General features: G+C 44.3%; 1 protein-coding gene across 1 annotated transcript in view; it reads left to right on the top strand.

Moving 5' to 3' along the window:
* CEP128 (centrosomal protein 128) overlaps positions 1 to 27,508 on the top strand; it is a 430,997-nt gene that overhangs the window by 398,645 nt on the left and 4,844 nt on the right. Inside the window, exons 22-23 of the mRNA XM_032801915.2 lie at positions 9,577 to 9,690; positions 16,139 to 16,247. Coding sequence (XP_032657806.1) covers positions 9,577 to 9,690; positions 16,139 to 16,247 — 223 coding nt within the window. The remainder of the gene's footprint in view (positions 1 to 9,576; positions 9,691 to 16,138; positions 16,248 to 27,508) is intronic.

The following is a 27,508-nucleotide window of genomic DNA, read 5'->3' as shown; positions in this document are numbered from 1 at the left end:
GGGCGATTAGTATTTGTAAAGCACCGTGAGATTCCCAAAGGGAAAGCATTCATTCCGATTATTGTTTTTGATATTTACTCACATCAGCACTTACATTTACTCACAGTACTGGGCTGGAGGCACAAACCCTTCTGCACAAGAGGTGGAGAGGAAAATTTTAGGAAGAGTCACGAGGGCAGACTTTTCAGACAAGTGAAATAAGTTGGGTAATATCCACATAGAACAGACAGGACCTCCATTTTTAAGGTCTTTTCTGAAGAGCTTCTACCCAGTAAACTTGGTGGAACTCATATGGTCCAGGGAAAATTAGAGTGTGGTTTTTTTTTAAAGTATAGATGTGCGCTGAAAAGTGACATTATAAAAATGGCTTTGTGGGATTCTATGTATGTTCTTTCTCAGTGACTTCATAACAAATTTACCAAGTTTACAAATCGGATACTTTTTTTTGTAACTGCCAGTTTTGCAAATTAAACTGGGGTCTGAATGTGAAGTTGAGTTCCTTCTGACTTGTATAATCATCATCATCAGTACTGACGGTTCTGAAACTGAAACTTAGTTAATAAATCTTTTGGTGAAATGTGTGCCTGATTAGACCCTAGCTTACTCTCCAGTAGCTGTGTTGACTCTGCAAATCTACCTGTGAGTAAAGATGGGAAAAAGCTTTGCTTTTTATAGTCAAATATGTGGAGAAAAGATGATCTTGTGGTGAAATCACTGAATAAGGATTCAAATGATCTGATTTCACTCCATGCTCTGTCACGGACATCTTGTGTAATCGTGGGCAAGTCGTTTAATCTCTATGTGCTTCAGTTCCCCATTGGTAAAATGAGGACAGTACTACTTAATTTCTCCTTCCCTTTGTTTGCCTTGTCTGTTTAGATTTTAAAATATTTGGGATTGAGGCTGTCTCTTACTATGGATTTATAGAGCACCTAGCACAATAATTGGAGAGGGTCCAGAGAAGAGCAACAAGAATGATTAAAGGTCTTGAGAACATGACCTACGAAGGAAGGCTGAAAGAATTGGGTTTATTTAGTTTGGAAAAGAGAAGACTGAGAGGGGACATGATAGCAGTTTTCAGGTATCTAAAAGGGTGTCATCAGGAGGAGGGAGAAAACTTGTTCACCTTAGCCTTTAATGATAGAACAAGAAGCAATGGGCTTAAACTGCAGCAAGGGAGATTTAGGTTGGACATTAGGAAAAAGTTCCTAACTGTCAGGGTAGTTAAACACTGGAATAAATTGCCTAGGGAGGTTGTGGAATCTCCATCTCTGGAGATATTTAAGAGTAGGTTAGATAAATGTCTATCAGGGATGGTCTAGACAGTATTTGGTCCTGCCATGAGGGCAGGGGACTGGACTCGATGACCTCTCGAGGTCCCTTCCAGTCCTAGAGTCTATGAATCTATGAATAAGGCCACCAGCTTTGGTGAGGCTGTATAGTCATGCAAATAATAAATAGTTATAATTAAGGTTACGATTTAGTAATGGGTATTTTTAGTAAAAGTAAATGGACAGGTCATGGGTAATAAACAAAAATTCACGTCTTGTGACCTGTCCATGACCTATACCCATGACTTAAATCTTAGTGGGGAGTGGCACTGCTCAGGGAGAAACCCTGTGGGGGGGCCTGGGGCCACCAAGCAGTGGCTGCTGTAGCTGCCCTCTGGGCCGCCCACCCAGTGCTTCTCCAGCCACCCGGGGACCACTGCTGGGGGCTGCCAAGCAGCAGCTTCACCAACCGCCCAGGACCGCTGTTCAGGCAATCCCCAAGGTCAGCCGCACTGGTCACTGCTCAGGGCTGCCCAAGCAGTGCCTGGTACGTCTAGCCATGGGGCCGCTGCAGCAGTGGCTGGTGCGACTGGCTGTGGGGCCGCCCAAGTGGCTGGCTGCAGAGCCACTCCAGCAGCAGCCATTGGGCTGTCCCTGGGGCCACCTGAGCAGCTGGCCCTGGGGTCAGCCACACTGGCTGCTGGAGAAGTCACAGAGGTTGCAGAAAGTCACAGAATCCATGACTTCTGCGACCTCCATGACAGACAGGAGCCCTAATCATAATAGATCGACTTTAATTCAAAGTGAACTTTGGTTGAGTAAGGTCATGCATTTTTGTGTAGCCATTTTTCTGACCATAAATATCCACCCTTATTTCCCTGAGCCAACGCCTCAAGAAAGAATAGTTACAAATACCAGATTTTTCAGAAAAAGCCTCACATATTTACTAAGAGTGCATTTTCCAAGACAGAGAAGTGCTCTCAAAGGGATATTTCTGCTGTACTACAACTTTATCAGATCCTACAAGCTAAGCAGTGTCAGTCCTGATTTGTATTTTTATGGAGACCTCCATAAAACCAACACCAAAGTAGTGTAGTAAATGGTGGTGGTGGGTCTGTATATGGTATTCTTACTTCAAGTCAATCTGCTATGGATTGCAGATACGTAATTTAGATCTGCAACTCAGGGTTCATATCCAGACTTTTAGTTCCGGCCTATCTCTAATACTGTATATCTGTGTAACACTGTTTGAAAACTTGCCGCTTGGTACAATTTGAAGTACAAATTTCAAATTTGAATTTGGCAGCATTTGGTCTCTTATGCTGGAACTTTTTGATTATTTTATATAGGAAGACAAAATTATATTTATTAAATGTGAGTTCTGTCATGTTTCCTAATTAGTATGTCATGTAGGTGGTGGTTGTCATTTAAATGCTTGAAAATTATGCTTTTATTGAGTGTTTTCCTATATTAAGCCACAATAACTACCTGACTGCAGTATTATAGAGAGCTAGATTTTTATCCCTTTGCTGTAAAGGTAGGGTTTGATTTGAGGTTCTGTTAGTATTTCAGTTTGAAATGATACATTTGAAAATGATGCTTCCACACTATGGGGAAGAATAACTCTTCTAGATCCTGCTAAGTACAGCAGAGTCCTAGAATATTACAGCACACTTCCAGCCAGGGTAGGTGCAAGGATGTTTCACGCCCTAGGCGAAAATTCCACCTTGCGCCCCACCAACGCTGAGCCCTAAGGCGCCCCTCCTGCAACCCCCAACACCAGCTGCCCATCCCCACCCTAACCTCCTCCCCCGCCCCCGCGGCAGCTCCCCCCAGCCTGGGGAACCGTGCGGCAGCTCCCCACCACAGCTCACCTCCACTCCGCCTCCTCCCTGAGCATGCCATTGCCACTCCACTTCTCTCGCCTCCCAGGCTTGCAGCGCCAATCAGCTGTTTGGCGCTGCAAGCCTGGGAGGGAGAGAAGCAGAGCAGGGGAAGAGGCGGAGCAGAGGTGAGCTGGGGTGGGGAGCAGTTCCCTGCATGCTGCGCTCCCCCCCTTACTTGCTGCAGGTGGCCCTCCCTGCACTCCCGTGTCCCAGGTCCCTCCACCTAAATGCCAACACCCGGGGCGGCCAAAGATCCGGCCACCACGGTTGCCACCAAAGGACCCGAAATGCCGCCCCCCAAATGCTAGCGCCCTAGGTGACCACCTAGGTTGCCTAATGGCTTGCACTGGCCCTGCTTCTAGCAAATTTCACTTTGCTGTAGGAAGAACAAGTTAAGCGCTTCTGTGACATTGTGCAGTCTATATGGTTTTATAAAAATATGCTAACGAGTGAATATAATGTAATTGGAATATGCTTCATGCAAAAGGTCTCTTGTAAGGTATCATTACAAAGCTTATAATCTACTGAGTGTGTTCATCCTATTTGTATAAATGTACTACTCTTGTATCTGGGACTAGAAATATAAAATATAATTCTGAGAGCCTATTGTAATTATGCAAAGTGTGGACCATTAATGGTGGTTTGGAATCTTAATGGCTCCCATCAACCAGCACAATTGACTGGATGGCTCTGTTTGCAGGCAGGCCTTCCTGTGAGTCAGGCTGGGAGGAATGACATGTGATCATGTCACATGAACTGGAATCCATCTTTAAGCCGGTGCTTTTCTAGTTGGTGGGGGGTGTGGAAACTCAGAGAGAGAGAAAGGATTCCCGTTTTATGCAAAAGGTATATAAAGGGGTGGAAGAGAACAAAAGGAGAGGAACCATCATGAAGAATCCCCTAGCTACCACCTGAGCTGGAACAAGAGCTGTACCAGGGGAAAGAATTGTGCCCAGCAGGGGCGGCAGCTTATATGGGCTCGAGGTACTCAAGCACCAGGAATATTCAAGGCTGGGGGCTGTGCTTCACCAATATTTGGAGCTGGGTTTCTCCCCTGCCCCCGCCTCGGACCTTCCCTGCCTGAAAGAAAACAGCCAGTGCCTCTCTCCTTTGTTTGTGTTGCTTTTGCCTAAGGCTATAGAGATCAGTGGCAGGCAGCCTCTTGGAGCACCGGGGGAGGGGAAGAGGGAGAGAGGAGGGGGAAGGAGGCACACGCATGATTGGGAGCTCTCTCCTCTGCCCCCCCCCCACCAGCACCCAGGGGCAGCAGCAGGGGTGGGGAGGCCATACATGATGGCAACCCCCTGCCCCGGTACCCATCATAGGGGAGGCGAGTGGGCTTTCTGGACCTGAGAGAGTCCCTAGCAGCATGTGCAGTGACTGTGGTGCACAAGGCCGGCTTTAGGCCGATTCGGCCGATTCCGGGGAATCGGGCCCCACGCCTAAGAGGGCCCTGCGCCTTAGGCACCTTTTTAATTTTTTTTTTTTAACTTACCCCGGTCCCTGGCTGCGGTCTGCTCCATGGTCCCGCTCCTTTGAGTGAAGCACCGGCGGGAGTGCGGCGTGGCCCCGCTCTCCCAGCTAGAGCTCCAGCCGGGGCGGTGGGACTTGCTGTATTCTGGCCGGGAGAGCGGGGCGGCGGGGCTTTGCCGCGCTTCGGCAGGGAGAGCGGAGTCGCGGGGCTTGCCGCGCTCCAGCCGGTAGTGCGGCAAGCCGGCAGCTCCGTGGACGCGGCAACCGCCGCTCTCCCTTCTGGAGCTCCGCCGAGAGCCGGCAAGCACCGCGACCCGGCTGGACTCTTGTGCCCTGGGGAGATAGCCTCAAGTCGGTTTGAGCATGCCTTGCTAAACAGGGTGTGAGTTCCGATCCTTAAAGGGCCACTTAGCGATCTGGGCAAAATCATACTTGTCCTGCAGGAGGCAGGGCTGAATCAATGGACCCTTTGGGTCCTCTTCCATATCTAGGAGACTGGTATATCTCCATTATGAATAGACCCCGACCCTGCGGGGCAGTGAGGGCTCGGATGGGGGGCTAATTTAAAGGGCGCGGGGCTCCACTGCACTCTGCCACACCCGTCCTTGCAATACTAGCCACCGGAACCCGCCCTCCCCCATCATTTACAGCGTCCCGCGGCATTTAAAAGGTCCCCCTGCGTAAGAAGGGGCTTGGGCTACTTAAAGGGGGGCGCCATGCCTCTGCGCAGCCCGTGACCTGCCCACACCAGTCCCCCCCGGCCCCCTGCTGCAGCCAGCTCTGCACCGCCGTCCAAGCCACCCCTTCCAAACCCCTGTCCCTCGTCTCGCCAAACCCCTGCACACACCTGACAGTCCCTGCTCAAAGCAGCCAGCCCCCCACACACTGCTGCCCCACCAGTTCTGCAACGCTCTGCACAGCCCGACCCCCCATGTCTCCAGTCAACCCCATTGCTCACCCCAGCCTGAAGCCAGCCAGTCCCACTCACTACCTGCTGTTCTCCCAGGCCTGCAAAACCGCTCGCACCCCCCTGCGCCTGCTGAAGGCCAGCCCACCCCACACCCCTTGTCATCCCAACCAGCCCACATCCCTTGCCCTGCCGCAGCACGACCCTACCTCCAGGTCACGCCCCTGCCCTGCCTCCAGCCAGCCCATGATCCACTCTTCCTGCCCTCATTTCCACAGGGCATTAACCCTGCACACCTCTTCAAGGAGGGCAGGGAGCACTGGACCAACACATGCCACCCCCCCAGGAGGGACGGGACCCACAATGATGAAACGGCGGTATGAATAAGAATCAAACACAATATATGAGCAAATATAATATTAATTATTATATTATGACTGGAAAGCTAAATAATACATGCAAAAAATGAGAGGCTTTTTTCACTTTTTTTAATCATCCCTTCCAGGACCCCACCAAAAATGTCTCGAACTTGGCCCCGCACTTCCTAAAGCCGGCCGCCTCGTGGGCGAGGAGTGTGCTGCGGGGAGCGGGGGGAAAGAGGGGCCTCCCCCTGGAGCTTGCTTATGCCAGTAAGGAGGGAAGTCCTGGGCTCTGCGCCTTACCCGGGGTAGCCTCTCTGCATTCCACAAATGGGCTGGTATCCCCAGCCCTGCCCACACCAGAGCTTGTGCCCCCAGCCCCAACCTAAACCCCTGCCAGTGTGAACCCTACATCTCCCAGCCGATCCAGAAGCATCACTTTGAGGGAAAAACGTGAACTAAATTTTGGTGGTCAGTTTGGAGTATCGTGTTAGCACAATACTTGATGAGTTTACCCCTTAAAGTATACAGGTGTACATAGTGGAATGTTCCTTAATGTTTCTCTGACTACTCTGTGGGTGCCCATTTCCCCTATGCATTTCTCAACGATCTAGATGGTGGATAAGGTGTGTGATTGTTGTAGAGCCCTAGAGTGCCAGTGTGATGCTCTGGCGCACAGAGAATAGCCGAAAACCCTCTCTCGGGCAACTGATGCCTGGCCTGCTCTCTGCAAGGTGCCAACTGAAGGCCGTTGGAGAACAAAGCGATCAGGTGGCCTCCTAATGCCTGGAAAAGAGACAAGGCAGAGGAGAGAGTGTATGCCTGTATGGACTTCCGGAACGCATGTGGAAGGGGATGCTGGGATGCTTTGGAACTACTCCATAACAAAGCCAGTCAGGACTCGGGAAGCCTCCTCTCTCTGAGTATACTGTCTCTAGGCAAGAAGCTTACATCTTCCGTGGGTATGACCTCGGAGCATTCAGCAGCCCTTCACAAAACTGTGCGCTTTCCGCAGCTAGTGCCCAGGAAGGTCCTGGGCAACCAGAGATCCCTGCACCCAACTCTGCAGTTCAGACGTGACTCTCAGCCAGCCATAAAACAGAAGGTTATAGACAACAGATCACAGTCTAAAATAAAGCTTGTAGGTACAGAAAACAGACCCCTCAGTCAGGTCCATCTTGGAGGGTGGGAGCTAGACCCAAGTTCTGGCTCCCCCATTCCCACCAGCTCCAAACCTGACACTCCCTCCTCGAGCCTTAGTCTCTTGCTGGAGTCTTCTTCTGATCTCTTTGTCCCCAGCACCTTCAGTTGGCACCTTGCAGGGGAAACTAAGGCACCCACACAGTATTCAGAGAAAACATTAAGAACATGCCCACTTTTTCACAACAAGTGCAACAAAAATATAATACCATATATTGAAGGAGGCAAGTGCTGCTTCTGACTTTCCACTTTTAATTGACCCTTGTAATCTTGTGGTGCCGATGCATTGTAGCTTGATTTTATATCGGCTTTCAGGGCGAGAGCGGGGGTGGGGGTGGGGGCGGACACCGCCATTTTGGGCACCACCAAAAATTATAGAAACTTGCCGCCTATGGTGCCCAGGCCTGGAAGGTGTCCAGTGTGAGAAAAAACTTACTGAAGCATCTCTGAGGGTGAGATTATCTGTATTCAGTTTGATTAGACATAGATTTGCGCGTTTTATTTTATTTTGCTTGGTGACTTACTTTGTTCTGTCTGTTGCTACTTGAAACCACTTAAATCCTACTGTCTGTATTTAATAAAATCACTTTTTACTTATTAATTATTCAGAGTATGTATTAATACCTGGGGAAGCAAACAGCTGTGCATATCTCTCTATCAGTGTTATAGAGGACGAACAATTTATGAGTTTACCCTGTATAAGCTTTATACAGGGTAAAACGAATTCATTTGGGTTTAGGCCCCGTTGGGAGTTGGGCATCTGAGTGCTAAAGACAAGTACACTTTTGTGAGCTGTTTTCAGGTAAACCTGCAGCTTTGGGGCAAGTAATTCAGACCCTGGTCTTTGTTGGAGCAGATGGAAGTGTCTGTCTCACGGTATGGCTACACTGGCACTTTACAGCGCTGCAACTTTCGCACTCAGGGGTGTGAAAAAACACCCCCCTGAGCACTGCAAGATACAGCGCTGTAAAGCCTCAGTGTAATCAGTGCTGCAGTGCTGGGAGCATGGCTCCCAGCGCTGCAAGCTACACCTGTAGAGGATGTGCTTTACGTGTAGCGCTGGGAGAGGTCTCTCCCAGCGCTGGCGCTCCGACCACACTCACACTTCAAAGCACTGCCGCGGCAGCGCTTTGAAATTTCAAGTGTAGCCATACCCTCAGCAAGACAGAGTGCTGGAGTCCTAGCTGGCAGGGAAGACAGGAGCAGAGGTAGTCTTGGCACATCAGTTGGCAGCTCCCAGGGGGGGTTCTGTGATCGAACCCGTCACAGCTTCAACACTGTTTTTCTCCTTCTAAGACTAATGTTAGTTGTCCCCCATATGTCAGTGGTAGAGTGGGGTTGGGCCAAAGGAGTAATTATGGTTCACAACCTTTGTTGCACCCCACTACACTGACTCTTTTAGGTCGTGCATTGGCTAATTTATCACGTGTCTGCGTTGCATTTTTTTTCATTTCCAAGACATTGTAAGATAGTACCCTCAGAACATCTTTCTTATTCATTTTTGTATTAAGATAAAGTTACAATAAAACATTAACATACGACATTGTACTTTATTTATTTGGGATCAGGGTAATATTCAAGGAATTTGACTAAAGATTATGACTTGCTGGCTGGGGAGCCCTCCTCCTCTGAATGCTCTAAAAAGGGTGACCACATTTCTAAATACCTATCCTCTTCTTGGAGCTTCTCTTGTGTACATACACTTGCTGTGAAAATTTTTCCATTATAAGGACACTCCAAATTTTACTATACCACAATTCCCTAGAGGGAGAAGTCACATTTTTCCAATAATGTGCAATACAGAGTCTAGCAATAAAAAAGAAATTTATTTGTTGTTCCATTTAAAATGTAGATCTTTACTGGAGCATTAAGTAAGCAGATATGCAGATCTCTAGGAAGCTGCCATTTTGTCATGAAGTGAATTTCTTTAATAATTTCCTCTCCAAACTGTCTAATTCCTGGACACAACCGCCACATGTGCAAGTATGTTCACTTTTCCCCTCAACCTCTCCAACAGAGCTCCTTCCTAGCTGCAGAAATATGATGGATCTTAACTGGAGTCATATGCGATCAGTACCGTAGTTTATAAAAAAAATTCTTTATGAGCAACACAAGGGCAGCTGTATCTAAATACCCCTAACTAATTTTGGTTTTCCCCCGTGAAAGAAATGTGCTGAATTCCATGATATGATTTAGTTTTGGGGGGAAGTTGTAAAGAATCATTGATTAATCAATATTAATTTGCAAGGGGGGGAAGCCTTTTATTTTTAAATTTGATTGTTTTCATCTTAACATCAGAGTTCTGTAGAGAGCCTCTTACCTCTTCATCACCAGCAAGGCAATAGGGGTCCTATATTTCTAGCCCTTACTGTTTTGAATGTCTATTAGTGATACTCTTATTTACACAAGCAGACTAGGTTTCTTTTTTTAGCTACTCTCTCTCCTTACAAAAACAGTTAGACCTTTTTATGTGTTTCCAGGAATCTCATCATCAGAAGGAGATAATTGAAGAGAGATACACTAAATACAAGGAAATTGTGGGCTCTCTACAGCAGCAACTGGAGGATTCAAAGCGCAGAATCAGAAACTTCAGAGTATGTCTGTGTCCTTTCTCTTGTGTTGTTCCCCCTTGCATTCAGTCACTAGCAGATGTGCATTTTATGGAGATTAGCTCAAGTTGCAGGCATTGACTAAAATCCTATATGAGCAATGTTTCTGCTTTGCTTATCAGGCCTTGTCTGCCAAGTGTGCAGCCAAATGGGTCCCAGCTCTGTCAGCATTTATTCCCTAGAAACACCCCATTGCACTTTTTCTATTTGCTTTCCTTCTGGTCCTCTAACTTAAAAGGTAAATTTACAGACCTAATTTTCCCCAAGTGAAAAGTACCCTGATCCCCTCTCTCAGCTACCAACCTTATCTACTTCTAGCAAAGTGCTCATTCATCATGTCACTTCTCATTGGTTACACTGCTAATAGCAGCTTCCTTTAACTGGAAATTGAGGATTTCTTGGGGCACAGGGTGGCAGGGCAGCTTCCTGCACCAGTCAAGAAGGAGTTAAAGAGCTCATGAATCTTTTAAGGATAGGTCCTTAAAAGGGGGGGTGGGGGGATCCAGGCTTATGCTGGGTAGCAGCTGGTAAAAAAAACTGCACTAGAGCACAGAGCTCCCTGGTCCCAGGCAACAGGCTGTCTACTGAGAAAAATGCTTGAGAGCACCAGCCACACTGAGCTCTCTGATGAAAAAGAGGGACCAGCTTTTCCTTACTTTTTTTTGTGAAGCCCTGGGGTTGTTTGGACATGCAAGGGTTAAGGATCCCAGATCTTCCTCCCAAGGACTATTGGCCTTTACCCTGCATGAGGCTGCAAGGACCTGGACCATTTGTGAGCCATGGACATCTTTGCCTTTTTCTTTTGGACTATTTTAGCCCCAACCAGAAGAGAGCAGACTCCCTAAGAGTTATGTAGCCAGTACATAACCCAGACTACAGTCATGCTGCTCTCCAAAGAAGGATATCCAAGACCAGAGAGGGGCACCCCGCCCGTAACCCAGCATGCCATCAGAGAGATACAACTTATCACACACAGAAACAGGCAACAGATGATGGCAAAGACCTTACCAATGTTCTCACAAAACAACAGAGACAAAGTGAAACTCGCTTTCTTTCAATTATTTTGCAGGCCAGTGGTCAAACTCTGGTCAAGTTGCCCATGCTTCTCTTGACCTGCTGCACACAAACAGGGAAGAATTGATAGGGGAGGTAGACGTGGGTGACAACCTGGGCAGCAGTGACCATGAGATGGTCGAGTTCAGGATCCTGACAAAAGGAAGAAAGGAGAGCAGCAGAATACAGACCCTGGACTTCAGAAAAGCAGACTTGGACTCCCTCAGGGGACTGATGGGTAGGATCCCCTGGGAGGCTAATATGAGAGGGAAAAGAGTCCAGGAGAGCTGACTGTATTTCAAAGAAGCCTTATTAAGGGCTCAGGAACAAACCATCCCGATGTGTAGAAAGAATAGTAAATATGGTAGGTGACCAGCTTGGGTTAACAGAGAAATCTTCAGTGAGCTTAAACACAAAAAGGAAGCTTACAAGAAGTGGAATTGGACAGATGACTAGAGAGGAGTATAAAAACATTGCTCGAGCATGCAGGGGTGTAATTGCAAAGGCCAAAGCACAGTTGGAGTTGCAGCTAGCAAGGGATCTGAAAGGTTACAAGAAGAGTTTCTACAGGTAAGTTAGCAACAAGAAGGTGGTCCGGGAACGTGTGTGACCCTTACTGAATGCGGAAGGCAACGTAGTGACAGATGATGTGGAAAAAGATTAAGTACTCAATTTTTTTTTGCTTCGGTCTTCACAGACAAGGTCAGCTCCCAGACTGCTGCACTGGGTAGCTCAGTATGGGGAGGAGGTGAGCAGCCCTCAGTGGTGAAAGAACAGTTTAAGGACTGTTTAGTAAAGTTGGACATGCATAAGTCCCTGGGGCTGGGTGCAATGCATCCGAGGGTGCTGAGGGAGTTGGCTGATGTGATTGCAGAGCCATTGGCCATTACCTTTGAAAAGTTGTGGTGATTGAGAGAGGTCCCAGATGATTGGAAAAGAGCAATTATGGTGACAATCTTTAAAAAAAGGGAAGAAGGAGATTGTGGGGAACTACAGACCAGTCATCCTCATCTTAGTCCCCAGAAAAATGATGCAGCAGGTCCTGAAGGAATCCATTTTGAAGCAGTTGGAGGAGAGGAAGGTGATCAGGAACAGTCAACATGGATTCAGCAAGGGCAAGTCATGCTTGACCAAGCTGATTTCATTCTATGATGAGATAACTGGCTCTGTGGATAGGGAGAAAGCGGTTGGACACGATATATCTTGGCTTTAGCAAAGCTTTTGATACGGTCTCCCACAGTATTCTTGCCAGCAAGTTAAAAAAGTATGGATTGGATGAATGGACTATAATGGACAAAGGTGGATGGAAAGCTGGCTAGATCGTCTGGCTCAACGGGTAGTAATCAACGGTTTGATGTGTAATTGGCAGCCAGTATCAAGCAGAGTGCCCAGGGGTTGGTCCTGGGGCTGGTTTTGTTCAACATCTTCACTAATGATCTGGATGATGGGATGGACTGCACCCTCAGCAAATTTGCGGATGATACTTAGAGGTAGAGGTAGATACATTGGAAGGTAGGGATAGGGTCCAGAGTGACCTAGACAAATTGGGGGATTGGGCTAAAAGGTTCAACAAGGGCAAGTGCAGAGTCCTGTACTTAGGAAGGAAGAATCCCATGCACTGCTACAGGCTGCGGGCCGACTGGCTAAACAGTAGTTCTGCAGAAAAGGACCCGGGGATTAAAGTGGACAAGAAGCTGGATATGAGTCAACAGTGTGCCCTTTTTGCCAGAAAGGCTAATAGCATATTGGGCTGCATTAGTAGGAGAGTTGCCAGCAGATTGAGGAAAGTGATTGTTCCCCTCTATTTGGCACTGGTAAGGCCACATGTGGAGTATTGCATCCAGTTTTGGGCCGCCCACTACAGAAAGGATGTGGACAATTTGGAGAGAGTCCATCGGAGGGCAACAAAAATGATTAGGGAGCTGGGGCACATGACTTCCAAGGAGAGGCTGAGGCAACTGAGCTTATTTAGTCTGTAAAAAAGAAGAGTGAGGGGGGATTTGATAGCAACCTTCAACTACCTGAAAGGGGCTTCCAAAGAGGATGGAGCTAGGCTGTTCTCAGTGGTGGCAGATGACAGAACAAGGAGCAGTGATCTCAAGTTGCAGTGGGGAAGGTCTAGGTTGGATAGTGGGAAAAGCTACGTCAGGAGGGTGGTGAAGCACTGCAATGGGTTAACTAGGGAGGCGATGGAATCCCCATGCTTAGAGGTTTTTAAGGCCCAGCTTGACAAAGCCCTGGCTGGAATGATTTAGTTGGTGTTGGTCCTACTTTGAGCAGGGAGTTGCACTAGGTGACCTCCTAAGGTCTCTTCCAACTCTGATATTCTATGAAGACTCCAAGCTATGTTCAATGATTTAGTTGTATTTGGGGGGCTTTGTTTTGTTTTGGGGTAGTATGTAATGTCTACTGATTCTGAGCTCATAAGCATGGAATTATTGATCTATTTCCTCTGGCAGAGAAATAAGAGAGGTGTTCTGGGCATTGACTTCCAGCTGACAGTGTTGCTATAGTAAAAAGCCCATGACTTCTCTGACATGTCCAAGCTATACTTCTATAGGGAAGGACTAACAGGAAGTGTGCAAGGCAGCATCCATTTCAATTCAAGTGCTGGAGTTAACCTTCAACTTCCCCCACTTTTCATGTCCCTCCACAGCAGTTACCATGAGCAATTACCAGATTTGGAAACCTGTTGAAATGCTGGCTGGCAGCAAGGGCTGCATCAGCTGTGAGTGTAATGCAATATTGCACTAAGCTGATCGAGCTCACTGTGCTGGCTTGATCTGAACTTTTATTAAGAACCCAATACTTGGCTTATTCCAAATAATAATTTCCCCTTTCTTTAGACAACAGGAAACATTTCATGGCTTCCCTTTAGTCAGGCCTAATTTGTTTTTTGCACAATATACAGTCTTGTTTGCTGTCACAGCTGTTGCAAATAGAACAGAATGTTCAAAAGCAGGTAACAGAAGGGTGCTAATCTGATTTCAGTGATCAGCCTGGCTTAGTTCAAGAAATCCCTCTTTATTGCTTGCATTTCTTACCCTGCACTGAATTGTCTTATCTGCCTCAAATCCACTATTGTTTTGCTTCTTTGTTATTGTTACAATTTATCATTAGCTATTCTATCACTCAGCCTTATGGAAGAGAGCGAGATCTAGAGAGATCAAAGTTCCTGTTTGCTAACTGTTTCAATTCACACATTATATACAGTGCAGCACACTCACTGTAATAAAGTAGCCAAGTATTTGGTAAGTGATAAGGAAGTGTATGTTAAAAGGGAGTTTTTATAAAGAGCTTCTGTGGTGTGCAATGGCTTCATATGAACCTTTTTACATACAGCTTCTTGCCTGAGTCAGCCTCCCTCCTCCTGTATGACCTTTAAGCCCTTCCTCACCGAACGTGCTCCTTTCAGCTTGCTTTCTGACATTAATCTCAGAGAAGACACTATTTGGTCTCACTTTTGGACCTGATTATTTTATTTTAAGCAACAAAAATAAAAACAAACACAAACCAGAAGGTGCATGGTCACTCTTTGTAGGTTGTTATCCCAAGATCAATTTTGCTCCATCTCTTTGTTTTCAGTTGGCTCCTCTCCCTCTCACCCCCCTCCCATACTCTGTAATTTCATCTATTGAATTTAGGCTCATGACAGGCTGTAAAAAACCCGGTTGCTTAGAAGATCAGAACAAGTTATAAGTGCTATCTGGACAGATAAAAATGTCAGCTTTCCTGCAATGGGGAAGGTGGGGAGTGGGCTGAGTGACAATAAGCATAGTACTGGGCTGTCAGTCGGGGGCCTGAAAGATAGTGGAGAAAAGAGAACTGAGGGTAGAGGAAGGAGCAGGAGGAAGGGCAGAACACAGTAATAGAACTGATAATAAAACAGTATGTAGAATAACAAAATGAAGTAAGAGAGAGAAAATTCACAGCGATGGGCACTCTGCTACATAGAACTGAACATTTTAAGAAAAGTTCCCTGCCCTGAACAGCTTACAACCTAAATATGCAAACAACAACAACAACAACGAGCAAAACCATGAAGGGTGTGGGAAAAGGGTCTAAGAGAGAAGCTGCCAACTCTGAAAATGGAGAGGCTTGTTGCAATGCAGAGATTGTAGGTCAAGTATTTGCCCCAAGTACTGCTTGTTAATAGGTCTGTTTTAAGATCGGATTTTTGAAGGGAGTGAAGATGAAGGAAGAACAGCTTTACAGTTCCATATTCAGGAAAAAATCCTGAAATTTGTTTTTCCTTTTAAAGGTTATTACTGTAGGATGTATATTCTAGGTACCAAGTCCTTCATTGACACACAAGGGGATTAATGTGGGTAATTCCCATTAGTATTAATAGGAGCAAATCCCCTGTACATTAATGGGACGAAAGCTCCCTTTTAGTCTCTAAATTAATGCTGGGGGGAGGAGAGCGGCGGTTTCCAGAGTGTAATACTACCAAGAATGATAAATTGCAGGATGCTTTTAAGAAAATCTCCTGATGCTTTTTGTGAGGAAATTGAGTAGCAAAGTGTAGTATTCCATGAACCAATACATATGAGTGTTGTCATCCCTTCTCATCTGAAGAAATAAAGTAATTTAGAAACTAAGCCAACCTGTTAATCTTGTTTTGGAGAGCAATATATCTAAAGACCCCTTGCTTTGATGCTAAAACACATTTCCAGATATTTTTGGTTAAATTGCATTGTTTAAATGTTCTGCTCTAGCCTCTAGACCAAGTGCCTCCTCTCAACAAAGTAATATGTTGTATGCACATATCCAGATGCTTTTTACTGTATAAATAAGAACAGCATATATGGGATTTTACTTTATTTTAAAATTGGGAGGAAAAATGGAAAAGAAATTTCAGGTTTTCATAGGTGAAATATCAAGCCTGTATTTAAAACTTTTGGATTTAATTAATGGGAGGAGAAAATGGATTTCAGTTTTGCAGTTACTTAGATTTCTTGTTGGAACAAGTTGATATGGATCAGTGTTCAGTTGTGTCATCAACGCGTGCATGCTCTGTCCTTCTGTTTCATTCTGGGGTCTAGACGTGATTATACAGGAAAGGAAACACGCCACATTTATGCAGCTTGTTATAATGGCAAGAAACATCCAAGCTCCCTGGGCAAAACAGGGAAAGTGGCTTCTTTCTGGGAGTTCTGTATGTTGACAAGAGCTAGAAATTTGGGACAAAATCAGATGTAAACCTAACTACAAGATTTATGTTCTGGGGATTGGAATCAGAGTCTATCGTTTCATGCTAAAAAGTACCATCTCTGTGTATAACTAAATTGGAGGCTGTTTTTAATCTCAGTAAATAAGGAGATATATAACTTAAGTAATTCACATTTTTCACAGAAAACATGTTTATTGCCCTTCTTAGGATGAGAAAATGGATGCTGATGTTTCCGACATAGAAGCTGCAGCTCTCTCCTCCAACTGGCAGACTAAAACTAGCTTTATGTCCAGCTCACTGCTTTCAGACTCAGGCTGTAAGTATTGTTGTTTAATAGGAAAACTCCACAACACAATTGAGTGTCCTCTGCTTTTAAAACTCTTTTAGTGGAATGACAGAGACCCCACTGAAATCATCATAGGATTCTTGCTGGCTTTCAGCTTCAGGCACTGAATTTATTGCTTTACCTCGTTAGTGCTATGTCACACTGGGATTTTTTCCATTTGGAAATACTGCATTTTGTCAGCAAAGTCCAGAAGAAAGAAAATTACATGCATTGTAATATGAATCCTGACAGTGGTAACCTTAGATTTAAAAGACACTGGATTTTCAGGTCACATGCAGATACCCAATGTGATGGGGCAAGGCCAGATGGCTACAGTAAAGTACTGAGAAACAGGTATGTTAGCCCCAGGCTAAACAAATCCCTAGGACCATGGTAACCAAATGGCAGTTGCTCCAGGTTAATCAAGGCACCTGGAGCCAATTAAGACCTTTCTAGAAGGCAGTGGAGATAGCTACTGAATTAAACACCTGCAGAATTAATCAGGACACATGGGTTTAAAAAAGGAGCTACCCAGTCAGGCAGGGAAGAGCCAGAAGGAGACAAGGAGTGCGAGTGAGGAGCTGGGAGCAAAACTGAGAATGAAGAGTTACGCTGGAGGATTGAGGAGGACAAGCATATCAGAACCCAGAAGGAAGTCTGTGGTGAGGATAAAGAGGTGTTTGGAGGAGGCCATGGGGAAATAGCCTAGGGAGTGGCTGTCATGCAGCTGTTAGCGAGGCCCATAGACAGCTGACGACCACAGGGCCCTGGGCTGAACCCGGAGTAGAGGGCGGACCCTGGGTTCCCCCCAAACCCCACAGCCCTGACAGACACAGGAGGAGCTGATCCAAGACTGTGGTTCCACAAGAACGGGAAGATCACTGAAGGTGAACAAACCGCCAATAAGCGCAGGACCCATCAAAGTAAAGGAAGAAACTTTGTCAACCACCAACTAAAGCACCCCCTAACAAATTCCTGTTCATTATTCATCTGACATTCATGCCAGTGGAGTTTACAAGCAGAAGCAGAATTCCCTGTCCATTACTCCTTTGTTGGAAAGTGCTGTTTTGCAACTTCCAGCCCAATGAGTTTATGCATAACAGGTCACAAGAGGCTGCGGCGGTCCCTCTCAAAAGGTAGTGGATGGTGATGAATGGAGAGACTCTGAGGGTATGAGAGCTTATCATAAGCATAATTCCCATTTCTTGAACCTTAGGTCAAAAATGGGGCTGCATGAAACCTCCAAGCTTAATACTAGCTTAATCTTGATATCGCTGCCACCACCAGGAATTTCCGGGCCTGACCCCTCTGTGCTCTCCCAAAACCTTCTCTGGGGGACCCCAAGACTCAGAAGCCCTGAGTCTCACACCAAAGGGAAAACAACCTCCTCCCCTTCTCCGCCTCTTATCTCATCCCCAGCTCCCCCTCCCTGGTTATCCGGGCGATCTGTACTTAAACTCCTGAATGCAAAACAGAGAGGGCAATTACCTTCCCCCTCCTCTTCCCCTGAGGCTATGCAGATTCAAACCTAGTCAAGCTACACAAAGAGATTTCCTCCTCCCTTCGTTCCTTAGCCTTAACCAGAGAAAACTCAAAACAGGTTTTAAAAAGAAGAAAAAATAAAAAAATCTCTGTATTCGGTGACAATAACACAGGTCAATTGCTTAAAAGAAAAGGAAAAACCAGCCTTATTCAAAAAGAGATACAATCTTAACATTCCAGCAACTACACACATGTAAATACAAAAAAACAATAACAGCCTATTATTTTTTCTACCTTTGTACTTACAACTTGAAACTTGAAGATTAGAAGCTGAAGATAGAAAAAGATCCCCTCTCATAGCTGAGAGCCAGACAAAAGACACAGACCAAACATTCCCCCTCACTTTGAAAAATCCGGTTTCCTGATTGGTCCTCTGGTCAGGTGTTTGGTTCCCTTTGTTAACCCTTTACAGGTGAAAGAAACATTAACCCTTAGCTATCTGTTTATGACAGAGCTCCAACTCTGATGAAGTTGATTCTTTTCTGAACACTACTAAGCCATCTCTTGCCACAACTGACTTACAAAAATACCTCTGAAGAGATGTTTTTGTCTCTGGAACAGGCCAGTTTGCAAAAGGCATCAGATTTTTTTTTTTTAAATCCTGGAGAATAATACCCCTACAATTTTGTCACACACACCCCCAAATAATTTCAACATATACAGGTTGAATGCTGTACTATACATTTGAAGCATTGTACTCTGTATTTTTCTGAAACAGTGTCACAGTTCAGTGCTATCTGCGCCTTTCATCCCTCATTGGTCTCTCTGAGTGCCCCTATACAGGTGACAGGCCTTGAGTCCTCACCTCCTCAGTGTGGAATCCTTTGGTTCTGTCACTCTTAAACTGTCTCACAGGGGTGCGGACTCTGTGTACCAACTATGATTGCTCAGCAGACCCAATGGATTTGGCTACCTTGGTTCTTCCCTTCTGAGCCATGACTAATGGTAAATAGTTACCCAGAACAACCTTTTCAAAACCAAGCATTGTTTAATCACAACAGTAGATACACAGCATGTCATGACAAAAGGTTTTGAAACACAAAAAGAGGTCTACACATATATCTGTTTTGCCTATAGGCTTAGGTAGGCAAGCTTATCCCAAATGTAAATAGTGTAAATGGTGAATTCTCTAACCTGAAGTCTTTAAACCATGATTGGAGGACTTCAGTAACTCAGCCAGAGGTTAGAGGTCTATTACAGAAGTGGGTGGGTGAGGTTCTGTGGACTGCAATGTGCTGGAGGTCAGACTAGATGATCACGATGGTCCTTTCTGACCTTAAAGTCTATGAGGTAAAATTTAAAAAGTAAATTATCCCAATATTATCTTTTAAATACCAGCAAGTGGAACTATCTGAAGCTATTGTTCTCTTTCCTGCACGTGTGCAAATAACCCCTGCCTGAATTAACCTCTTGCAATCCTATAGCGAAAAACGCACAATACCAATCAACCACAATATATAATATTCATATAATATTACCGCCATCCCCATGTCCTTCACACAGAGTAAAGATATTCTCTCTGAGTGGCATTTATAGGAATTTATTAGTCAAGTAATTTTTACTTACTTCAGCAGTTGTGGTTCTGAGAAACAATTTTGGAAAGTAAACAAATAGATTTGCCAATCCCTTATTCTTCCTCTCTGACCTTAGAGAGGGCTTCTTGCAAACTAATATAAATACAATGTTTTGGTTGGAACCCTTTGTTAAAATATTAGAAGACCGAAGGTTGCCAGACCCTGAGTGAGGATTACAGGCAGGCAGAAAGTGATGAGGGGATGGGAAACAATTTTATATTCCATCCCTCTCTGTGTGTGGTGGCGGTAAGATAGCTATATAGAAAGGGAACTGGATTGCATTCGTTTATGTTACCTGACAAAGGGCCTTGCAAAACTATGGGACATCTCTGATCCTATAAAGTGGCAATTAGTGCTTCCATAGCAATCTTTATTTTTATAGCACTTCACAAACGATATTGATTGCATAGTCTATGGGATTATCGTCGTTGTTTCATCATACTACTTCTTTTACAGTCCTTGGTTATGAATTTTTGACAGTTACCTCTTAATTTAGTATCAGTCAGATGAAACACTATAACATACTTCTGTGAAACCCTACAGAAAATCTACCAGTTTATTCTCCTTGGTCTGCTGGTTCAGCACATCTGAGCTCTTACATCCACACAGCACAAGGAATCTCACCACAGGATCAGAGGAGATACTCTTTTTTTTTGGGTGGAAGTCCTGACACAGTCTGTCTTGCAGTGCAATCTAGTAACTATCTCTGACATTCTATCAACTATCTCAATGTTCTAACTGAAATCAGTATATTTGAAAATGTAGAAAAAATCCAAAAATATTTATAATAAATTTAAATTAGTTTTCTATTATTGTTTAAGAAGGCAATTAAAATTGTGATTAATCAAAACTGTTTTTAATCTACTTAATTTGTTTTGCAATAATCACTTGAGTTAACTGTGGTTAATTGACAGCCCTACTTTGCGGTGATGGGAGTAAACACAAATGTGGAGTCTGTGTTTGTATATTATTACATCTATCCTTGATTAAATATGATTTTCTTGCAAATAAGAATTGGAAACACAATTAACTATCATTTTTATAACATTCATGGATTTCTGTATGGGAAGTAGCAGTGGTCTACCTGAATCATACCTGAAAGGGGGCCATATCGAAATATCAAAACCACATGAGGCAAAGAGCAAAAATTGAATGAGTCCTTGAAATGGAATTCTTCTTCAGCCATTAGAGAAGTGGTTCCACCAGGGTAGAGCAAAATGATGAGGTAATGTGGGGTAAGCTTGAATGGCCACTCCCCACAATGTACCTGTTCTTTGGCTGAACAGTGGAATTCATTTTCTAGAGCTAATCAGAAACCTTTCAGCAGAACTAAGCTCTCTGGAGGGGAAAAAAAAAAAAAAAAAGTGGTGCTTAGTAAGAGCATTGATCCCACTGTAATCATTATGGTATATCTGCATTCAACATCATATGGGGAAAGTTCCTTTCTAAGAATATAAACGTGGCTGAACGATTGCTGGTTACTGAGTTTTTCTTAACTTTTATAATTGGTTGGGGAGGCATTTCCCATATGGTCATTTTGGCTAACCCATCCTCATAGGTCTGGTGGTAATCCTCTCATGAACCTGTCCAGCACTATGATTTCTATCATCTTCTCCATGCTGTGGATCTCTGGGCACAGCCACTTCCACCTTAGATGGATCAGGTCAAACAATTGTGACCTCGGCACCAGGTTGCCGTCCTGGTACCTCCGCTCATAGAACCTCTGGGCCCTTATAGCTGTCATCACCCCAGGTCTCACTAGGATCTCTGCCTTCAACTGGGGGTAATCTGTGGCTGCTTCTGCTGCTATGTCATAGTAGGCCTCTTGGGCTTCCCCACACAGGAAAGGGGCAAGGATGCTGGCCCACTGGTCTTGGGGCCAGGCCTCATGTAGGGCCGTTCTCTCAAAGGCCTCCACATCATCTTCCACCGTCATCTTTTGCAGGTAACTCTTGGCCCTTAGGTGTCATGTCTCATTAAGGCCATGAATCAGAGTAGTCAGGGCCTTCAGCTGGCTCACAACCTCCTGCAGGTGGCTCGATCCTGGGCTGCCTGGCTTATCAGCAGCTGATTTGTTTCCTGTTGAAGTCGTACCGACTCCTGTTGGGTGGTCAGTTGGGCCCTAGTAACCTCTTGTTGTGCTGCTGTGGCCTGCACCAGTGCCCTCAATACATTGTCCATTTTGCGGTGGGGTGAGGGGGTGATTTACTTTGCCCTGGGATGGTTCTCAGTGCCAGTGCAATGCCACTTCTGACACCACGTGTGGCAAGGCACCCCTTCTGCCTCTCCGGACTTAATACTCCCTCCTCTGGCCGGGATAGGGCCTGAGGGTAAATCAGCACCACTCTGGAGTATGTCTTTCTTCCCTTTTTGGTGTTTGTTTCTCAGAGCCTTCCCAGTAGGCCTCAGGGCAGGCCTGAGGAGCACTCCTCTTTCCCTGGCCCCCTCACTGGGGCAGGTATTGTCCTGTTGCTGGCCCCAGGGTGTCCTTCCCCTAAACAGGCACTAGGTTTAGGTGTCTCCCACACTGGAGAAGCCTATCTCCCTGCTGACGCCAGCCTTGCAGCAGTTTGTCCCCCACCCACTAGGAGAGATGTTTTAACAAGTTTCAGGCAGCCCTTAATTGGACTCAGGTTTCCCTAATTGACCTGAAGTAACCCTTTCCCAGCTTGTGGAAAAAGGGCCTTTGCATTCTAGGGCTAACATACCTGTTTTCCCAGACCCTCTTGCAGCCGTCCAGCCTGCCTTTGTCACAGTCCTTGCTTTTAAAAACCTGAGATGATATGGAGGACTTTTCTTGTTGCCTATATGGTAAAGAATTACCAATAAAAATCTTGTGTGTCTCAGATTTTCTTGTTTCTTTATTCTTAATGGAAAGGAATTGAATACAAAATCTTTTCAATGTTTTAGTTTCTCTTGCCTATTCTGTAGAAGTCTTTTAGTGAGGTTTTTGAGGCTCTGTAGGGAGAAAGGCTTTAGAATCTTTGTTTTGTGCTCTTTTGTGCTAGTTGATTCTGAAGGAATACACAGTTTTTATTCACGTGATTAGGTTTTTTTAATTTCTCAGTGTACTGATTACTTACCCTCTTAATAGTAGCTGCTACTGTATTGGTCTTTACCTTTGTCAAGAAAATGAGTTTCCTCCAAAACCATTAGTATCTCTTTCCAAACTTGATGTATCACTTATATGGTGAGCCTAATCTCCATCAGTCAGAGAATTGAAGATCCTGAAGTTATTTCCAGAATTTTTGAGGACTGTATAATATTCTGGCAGCAATTCACATAACCAACTCTTCTTGCCATCACTAAGGCTAAGATTATGTCACAGAAGTCATGGAATCTGTGACTTCCAGTGATCTCCATGACATTGGGGACCTCCGCAGATAGCAGGGGACCCTCCCACAGCTGCCAAACAGCTGCAGATGGTGAGACCCCGACAACTGACCAGCTGCCGCTGCTGCCAAGGGTCCCCCCTGCAGTGGCTCAGCCATTGTGAGTAGCCGGAGCCCCCCGGCAGCTTCCAGCCACCAATGGCAGAGGGACCCCGAAGCTGCTCAGCCACGGTTGGGGGGGCCCGCGCAGCTCCTCAGCCACCACTTGCAGGGGCCCCGCCCTGCAGCTGATCAGTCGATGGGAGCAGAGCCTCCTCTCCCCCTGCAGCTACCCAGACTCCGCTGCTGGCAGGCATCTCCTCTCCTACCCCCACAACTCCCATCCCCGCAGGGTGTTGAGGACCCCTCCTAGGCACTGGGTAATGGGGTCACTGCAGCGCCTAGCCACTGTGGCAGGGACAGGGTGCTGGATCCTCCTCCATCCCCATTTTGTCAGGAAAGTTTTTATTAATGTTTGTTGATTGCCCGTGATCTGTCCATGACTTTTGCTAAAAATATCCATGACAAAATAGTGGGCTTAGCCATCACCATTGAAAGGCAGGTAGTAAATCAGTCATTTGAGTCACTTCAGTGGCATACGCTCCATGCACTTTTAATTTCAAGCAGTGATATTTATCAGCACTAATTTAAGGCTTTGACAATCATATCTGATCTTCTTTTCCTGTGCCCCAGGGTATTTAATAAAATCGACAATGAGTCTCTCTTACTTTGTCACTCATTACCTGTGGCTAATTTATCTCCTTGCTTGTTCAGAAACAGAAGACTAGACTTTAGCCATGTGAACCAATAATATTTTTGCTCAGTCACTCACAGTAGCTGTGTGCTAGACCTTATAATGTTATATTTTTCTCCCTATATTCTGATGAAAGTTTCCAGATTAACAATGTGGGAACTGAGGTCTTCTACAGAACAAAAACAGTACAGCCAGTAGCATTACAAGTTTCCCCTATGTTTCTCTGCCAGTGTGGTTCAGCCCTGACTTGGAGAGAGCATTGTAGGGTAGGAGAGAAGACAATTTTGATATAATTTAGAAATGAAGGAGACTCTGGAATTAAACCTTGATCTATGTAAAATTGTTGAAGGGAAAGAGAAGAAGAAAAATGACAAAAAAAATAAATAAACTGCAATCTGTGTATTTATAGATATGTTTAGTAAGGAGATGCTAATTACAGCAGTCAATGAAAGGGATAGCAATATTCATCTGCTTCATGTCTGGTCTTCATGTTTTTGTTATAATTTCTACAATTACGATATCTTTTCCATAACCAGCTATTTTATAGAGTGCTAGTTTTGCTTACTATATCCCTGTTCTTAGAAAGGAAGAGGTTTAACTGAGAGCATAATTTAGACAAGAAGGCACTCATTAGATACATGGTTTGCAGTCCATATTATTTTCAGCTGCAACTGAAAAAAGGTTAGTCTAAAAAAAATCAGCTACTGGCTGTTATCTATAGAATAATCCTCGGAAATTGTTTTTTTCATGGCCACTGTGTTTTTCTGCAGTTTTATATTACTAAGCTTCTAACAATTGCAGATGCTTTGCATTACTTTTGTAAATTGATTCCTGTCCTTCTGTTTGTACAGTTTATCGTTTCAAGGTTTTGACCTGGAATATTTCCCAGAAGTCATATAGCTTCTCGGCTTTATATTGTTGACGGGTGTCTCTATCCTAGGCTTTCATACCCTAAGCCTGCAGAGAGGAAAATAGTGGTTAGTCTTCCTCATCTCATAAAACTGAGATCACAGCATTCCATTATCCATTGGTTTTGCTGATACATAGCACTCTTATGTTACCATGGTATATAGTAGGGATGGACTAACCACTGAGCAAAATAAATAATCCTGAGCTTTTGTCCTTCCCACTATAACACATACGCACTCACCCTACTGCAGTGCTGGCTTTCTCTATGCCTCTAGTCGCAGGCCATACCTAAGTATTGGCAGACAGTAGTGATTTGTTTGTATCATAGCAAAGATGTAAAAGAGAATAAAGTGGGAGATTTGCCAATTTTGATGGAGAGTTCTTATTGAATATAAGGGACAGCATGGCAGAAAGCACAAAGGCACATGTGGGGAAAGTAGGCAAGCTGTGATCAAGGCAGACATCATGGGCAGACCAAAGTCAAGGGATGACATTGCAGTAAGAAATTAGATTTGAAAGACAAGTTAGGACTAAATGGTGAAGGGCCTTATATGGTGTAAAATTGGAGACGGGAGACAGAGAGTGAGTGCGGTGAAAAGATGAGTGTGAAGTGATTGGAACAATGGGCCAGGAAGATGAGCCTAGAGACCACATTTTGAAAGAACATGTCAAGCACAGGGTGATAGCTGTTAAAATTTTTATCTTAGTTACTGCAACTGCAGATTCAACTCTTAGTCATAGGTGTCTAATCCTTTTTTAAATCTTTGCTGAACTTTTTGCCTCAATATCCTATGGCAACAAATTCCACAGGTTAATTATACATTGGATTAAAAGAAGATTTATTTTATTTGTTTTAAATTTATTGCCTCTGATTTTATCAGAAGCCTTCTAGTTCTTGTATTACTGGAAAGGCAAACAGGAACTGTCTACTGTTACATCCGTATAAGTCTATATACCAATTCCTTTGTACTGGCTACCAGCTGGTAGTGAAAATAATGTGCCTTGCAAATCCCTGCGTTTTAGACCTTCTCATCTCTCTGGAAAAACACACCTGAAATATTCAATTAAGCCATTTTTATCTGTGGGATGATGAAAAAAGAACAGGCTTTTTCCACTGTAAAAGAAAAGTTTACTATATTTTTTTCAACCAGACAACTCAAAAATGTCTGAACTCTGAAATCTGGTTTGTCATTAATACTCTGCTAAATGGTTGAAATTAACCAAAGACAGGGACATTTTGAAAATTGCATGCTGAGAGCAGGTCTGTGCCACAGATTTCTGCCAATAGAGCTGTGTCAGTCACAGGCATGAGGAGGAGTTATCTCTCATAAAATTGTGGGAGCTGTGCTGCAGAAGCCCCTAATGTAGCTACAGCTATTCTGACAAAAGTGCTTGTTTGCTAGTATAACTTGCTTTACTCAGGTGTGGTGGAATCAGATATAATGGTAAGAGTTCCTGGTATAAGTATAAACTGTGTCTAGTCTAGGAGCACTTAGCTAGTATCATATGCCTATACCTATACTTGTAAAGTGTTCCCAGTGTAGACATGGCCCGAGTTTGTAGAAAATGTCATCAACTTAGCAAGCATATAGTTCCAGAGAGATGAACTGTGTTTGCAAGAAGAGTGCTGGAAGTGTACTCTCTTACAAACCAAGTGAGACGTACTAGGCAGTGTTTCTTTTCCCAGATACCACTCACTGTGTGTTTTCCTCTAGTATTCAGGTTTTTGCCTTAGAAGATTCTTAGTGTCTGAAACGTACTGCTCCCTGAAATCCGTCTGAGTCTATCACTTCCTGCTGTTAATAAACTAAAACAAAAAAGCCCTAAAACCTTAAAGTGTTGCCCATATATTTATTATCTTCCCCATTTTCTTTCTTTTTCAGTTCAGCTTGTAGCGCTCATGGTGTGATAGACAGAATGGTTTACGAGTTTCCCACATTAGTGGGAAAGATGGAAAAATCATCATTTTATTTAACTTTTTCTTATTGCAGATTATTATTTTATTTTATTATTATTTATATTATAGTCACACCAAAAGGTCCCAACAAATACTGGGCTAAACACTATTCAAACACCGTGACATAGACTCTGTCCCAAATGGCTTACTGTCTAAAAAGACAAGACAAACAGTGGAATAAAGGAAATAGTGTTTTCCCCCTTTGGGCAACAGACATGAAGATTAAGAGTGAAGTTCTGGCCTGACTGAAGTCAGTGGGACTAAGTGACATCCAAGGTCACACAGGAAATATGTAGCAGAGCCTAGCTGAACCCAGATTTACTAACCACTAAACCATTCCTCCCTCCTACAAAAAGAAATTAGCTTTAATGGGAAGAGACCAGTGAGACAAAGCCCTGAATGTGATGAGCATTAGAAAATGGTCAGTTTTCAGAATGGAGAGAGGTAAATAGTGGTATCCCACATTGGTCTCTTCTGGGACTAGAGCTGTTCAACATATTCATAAATGATGTGGAAAAAGGGATAAACAGCAGGATGGCAAAATTTGGAGGCAATACAAAATTATTCAAGATAGTTAAATCCAAAGCAGATTGTGAAGCGTTACAAAGGGATCTCACAAAACTAGGTTACTGAGCAACAAAATGGTAGCTGAAAATCAATGTTGATAAATGCAAAGTAATGAACGTTGGAAAACATAATCCCCCCCATACATACAAAATGATGGGGCCTAAATTAGCAGTTACCACTCAAGAAGGAGATCTATGAGTCATTGTGGATAGTTCTCCAAAAACATCCACTCAGTGTGCTGCAACAGTCAAAAAAGCTAACAGAATGTTGAAAGCTATTAAGAAAAGAGACAGAAAATATCATAATGCTACTATATAAATCCATGGTTTGCCCACACATTGTATACTGTGTGCAGTTCTGGTTACCCCATCTCAAAATAGATATATTAAAACTGGACAACATACAGAGAAGGGCAACAAAAATGATTAGGGGCATGGAACAGCTTCCACATGAGGAGAGATCAAAAAGACTGAGACTTTTAACCGTGGAAAAGAGATGACTAAGAGGGAATATGATAAGAGGTCTATAAAATCATGACTGGTGTGGAGAAAGTGAATAAGGAAGTGTTATTTATTCCT

This window comes from Chelonoidis abingdonii, chromosome 4 (genome assembly GCF_003597395.2).
Source record: "Chelonoidis abingdonii isolate Lonesome George chromosome 4, CheloAbing_2.0, whole genome shotgun sequence".
NCBI classification, from domain to species: domain Eukaryota; kingdom Metazoa; phylum Chordata; order Testudines; family Testudinidae; genus Chelonoidis; species Chelonoidis abingdonii.
This window is presented reverse-complemented; position numbering and strand designations above follow the sequence as displayed.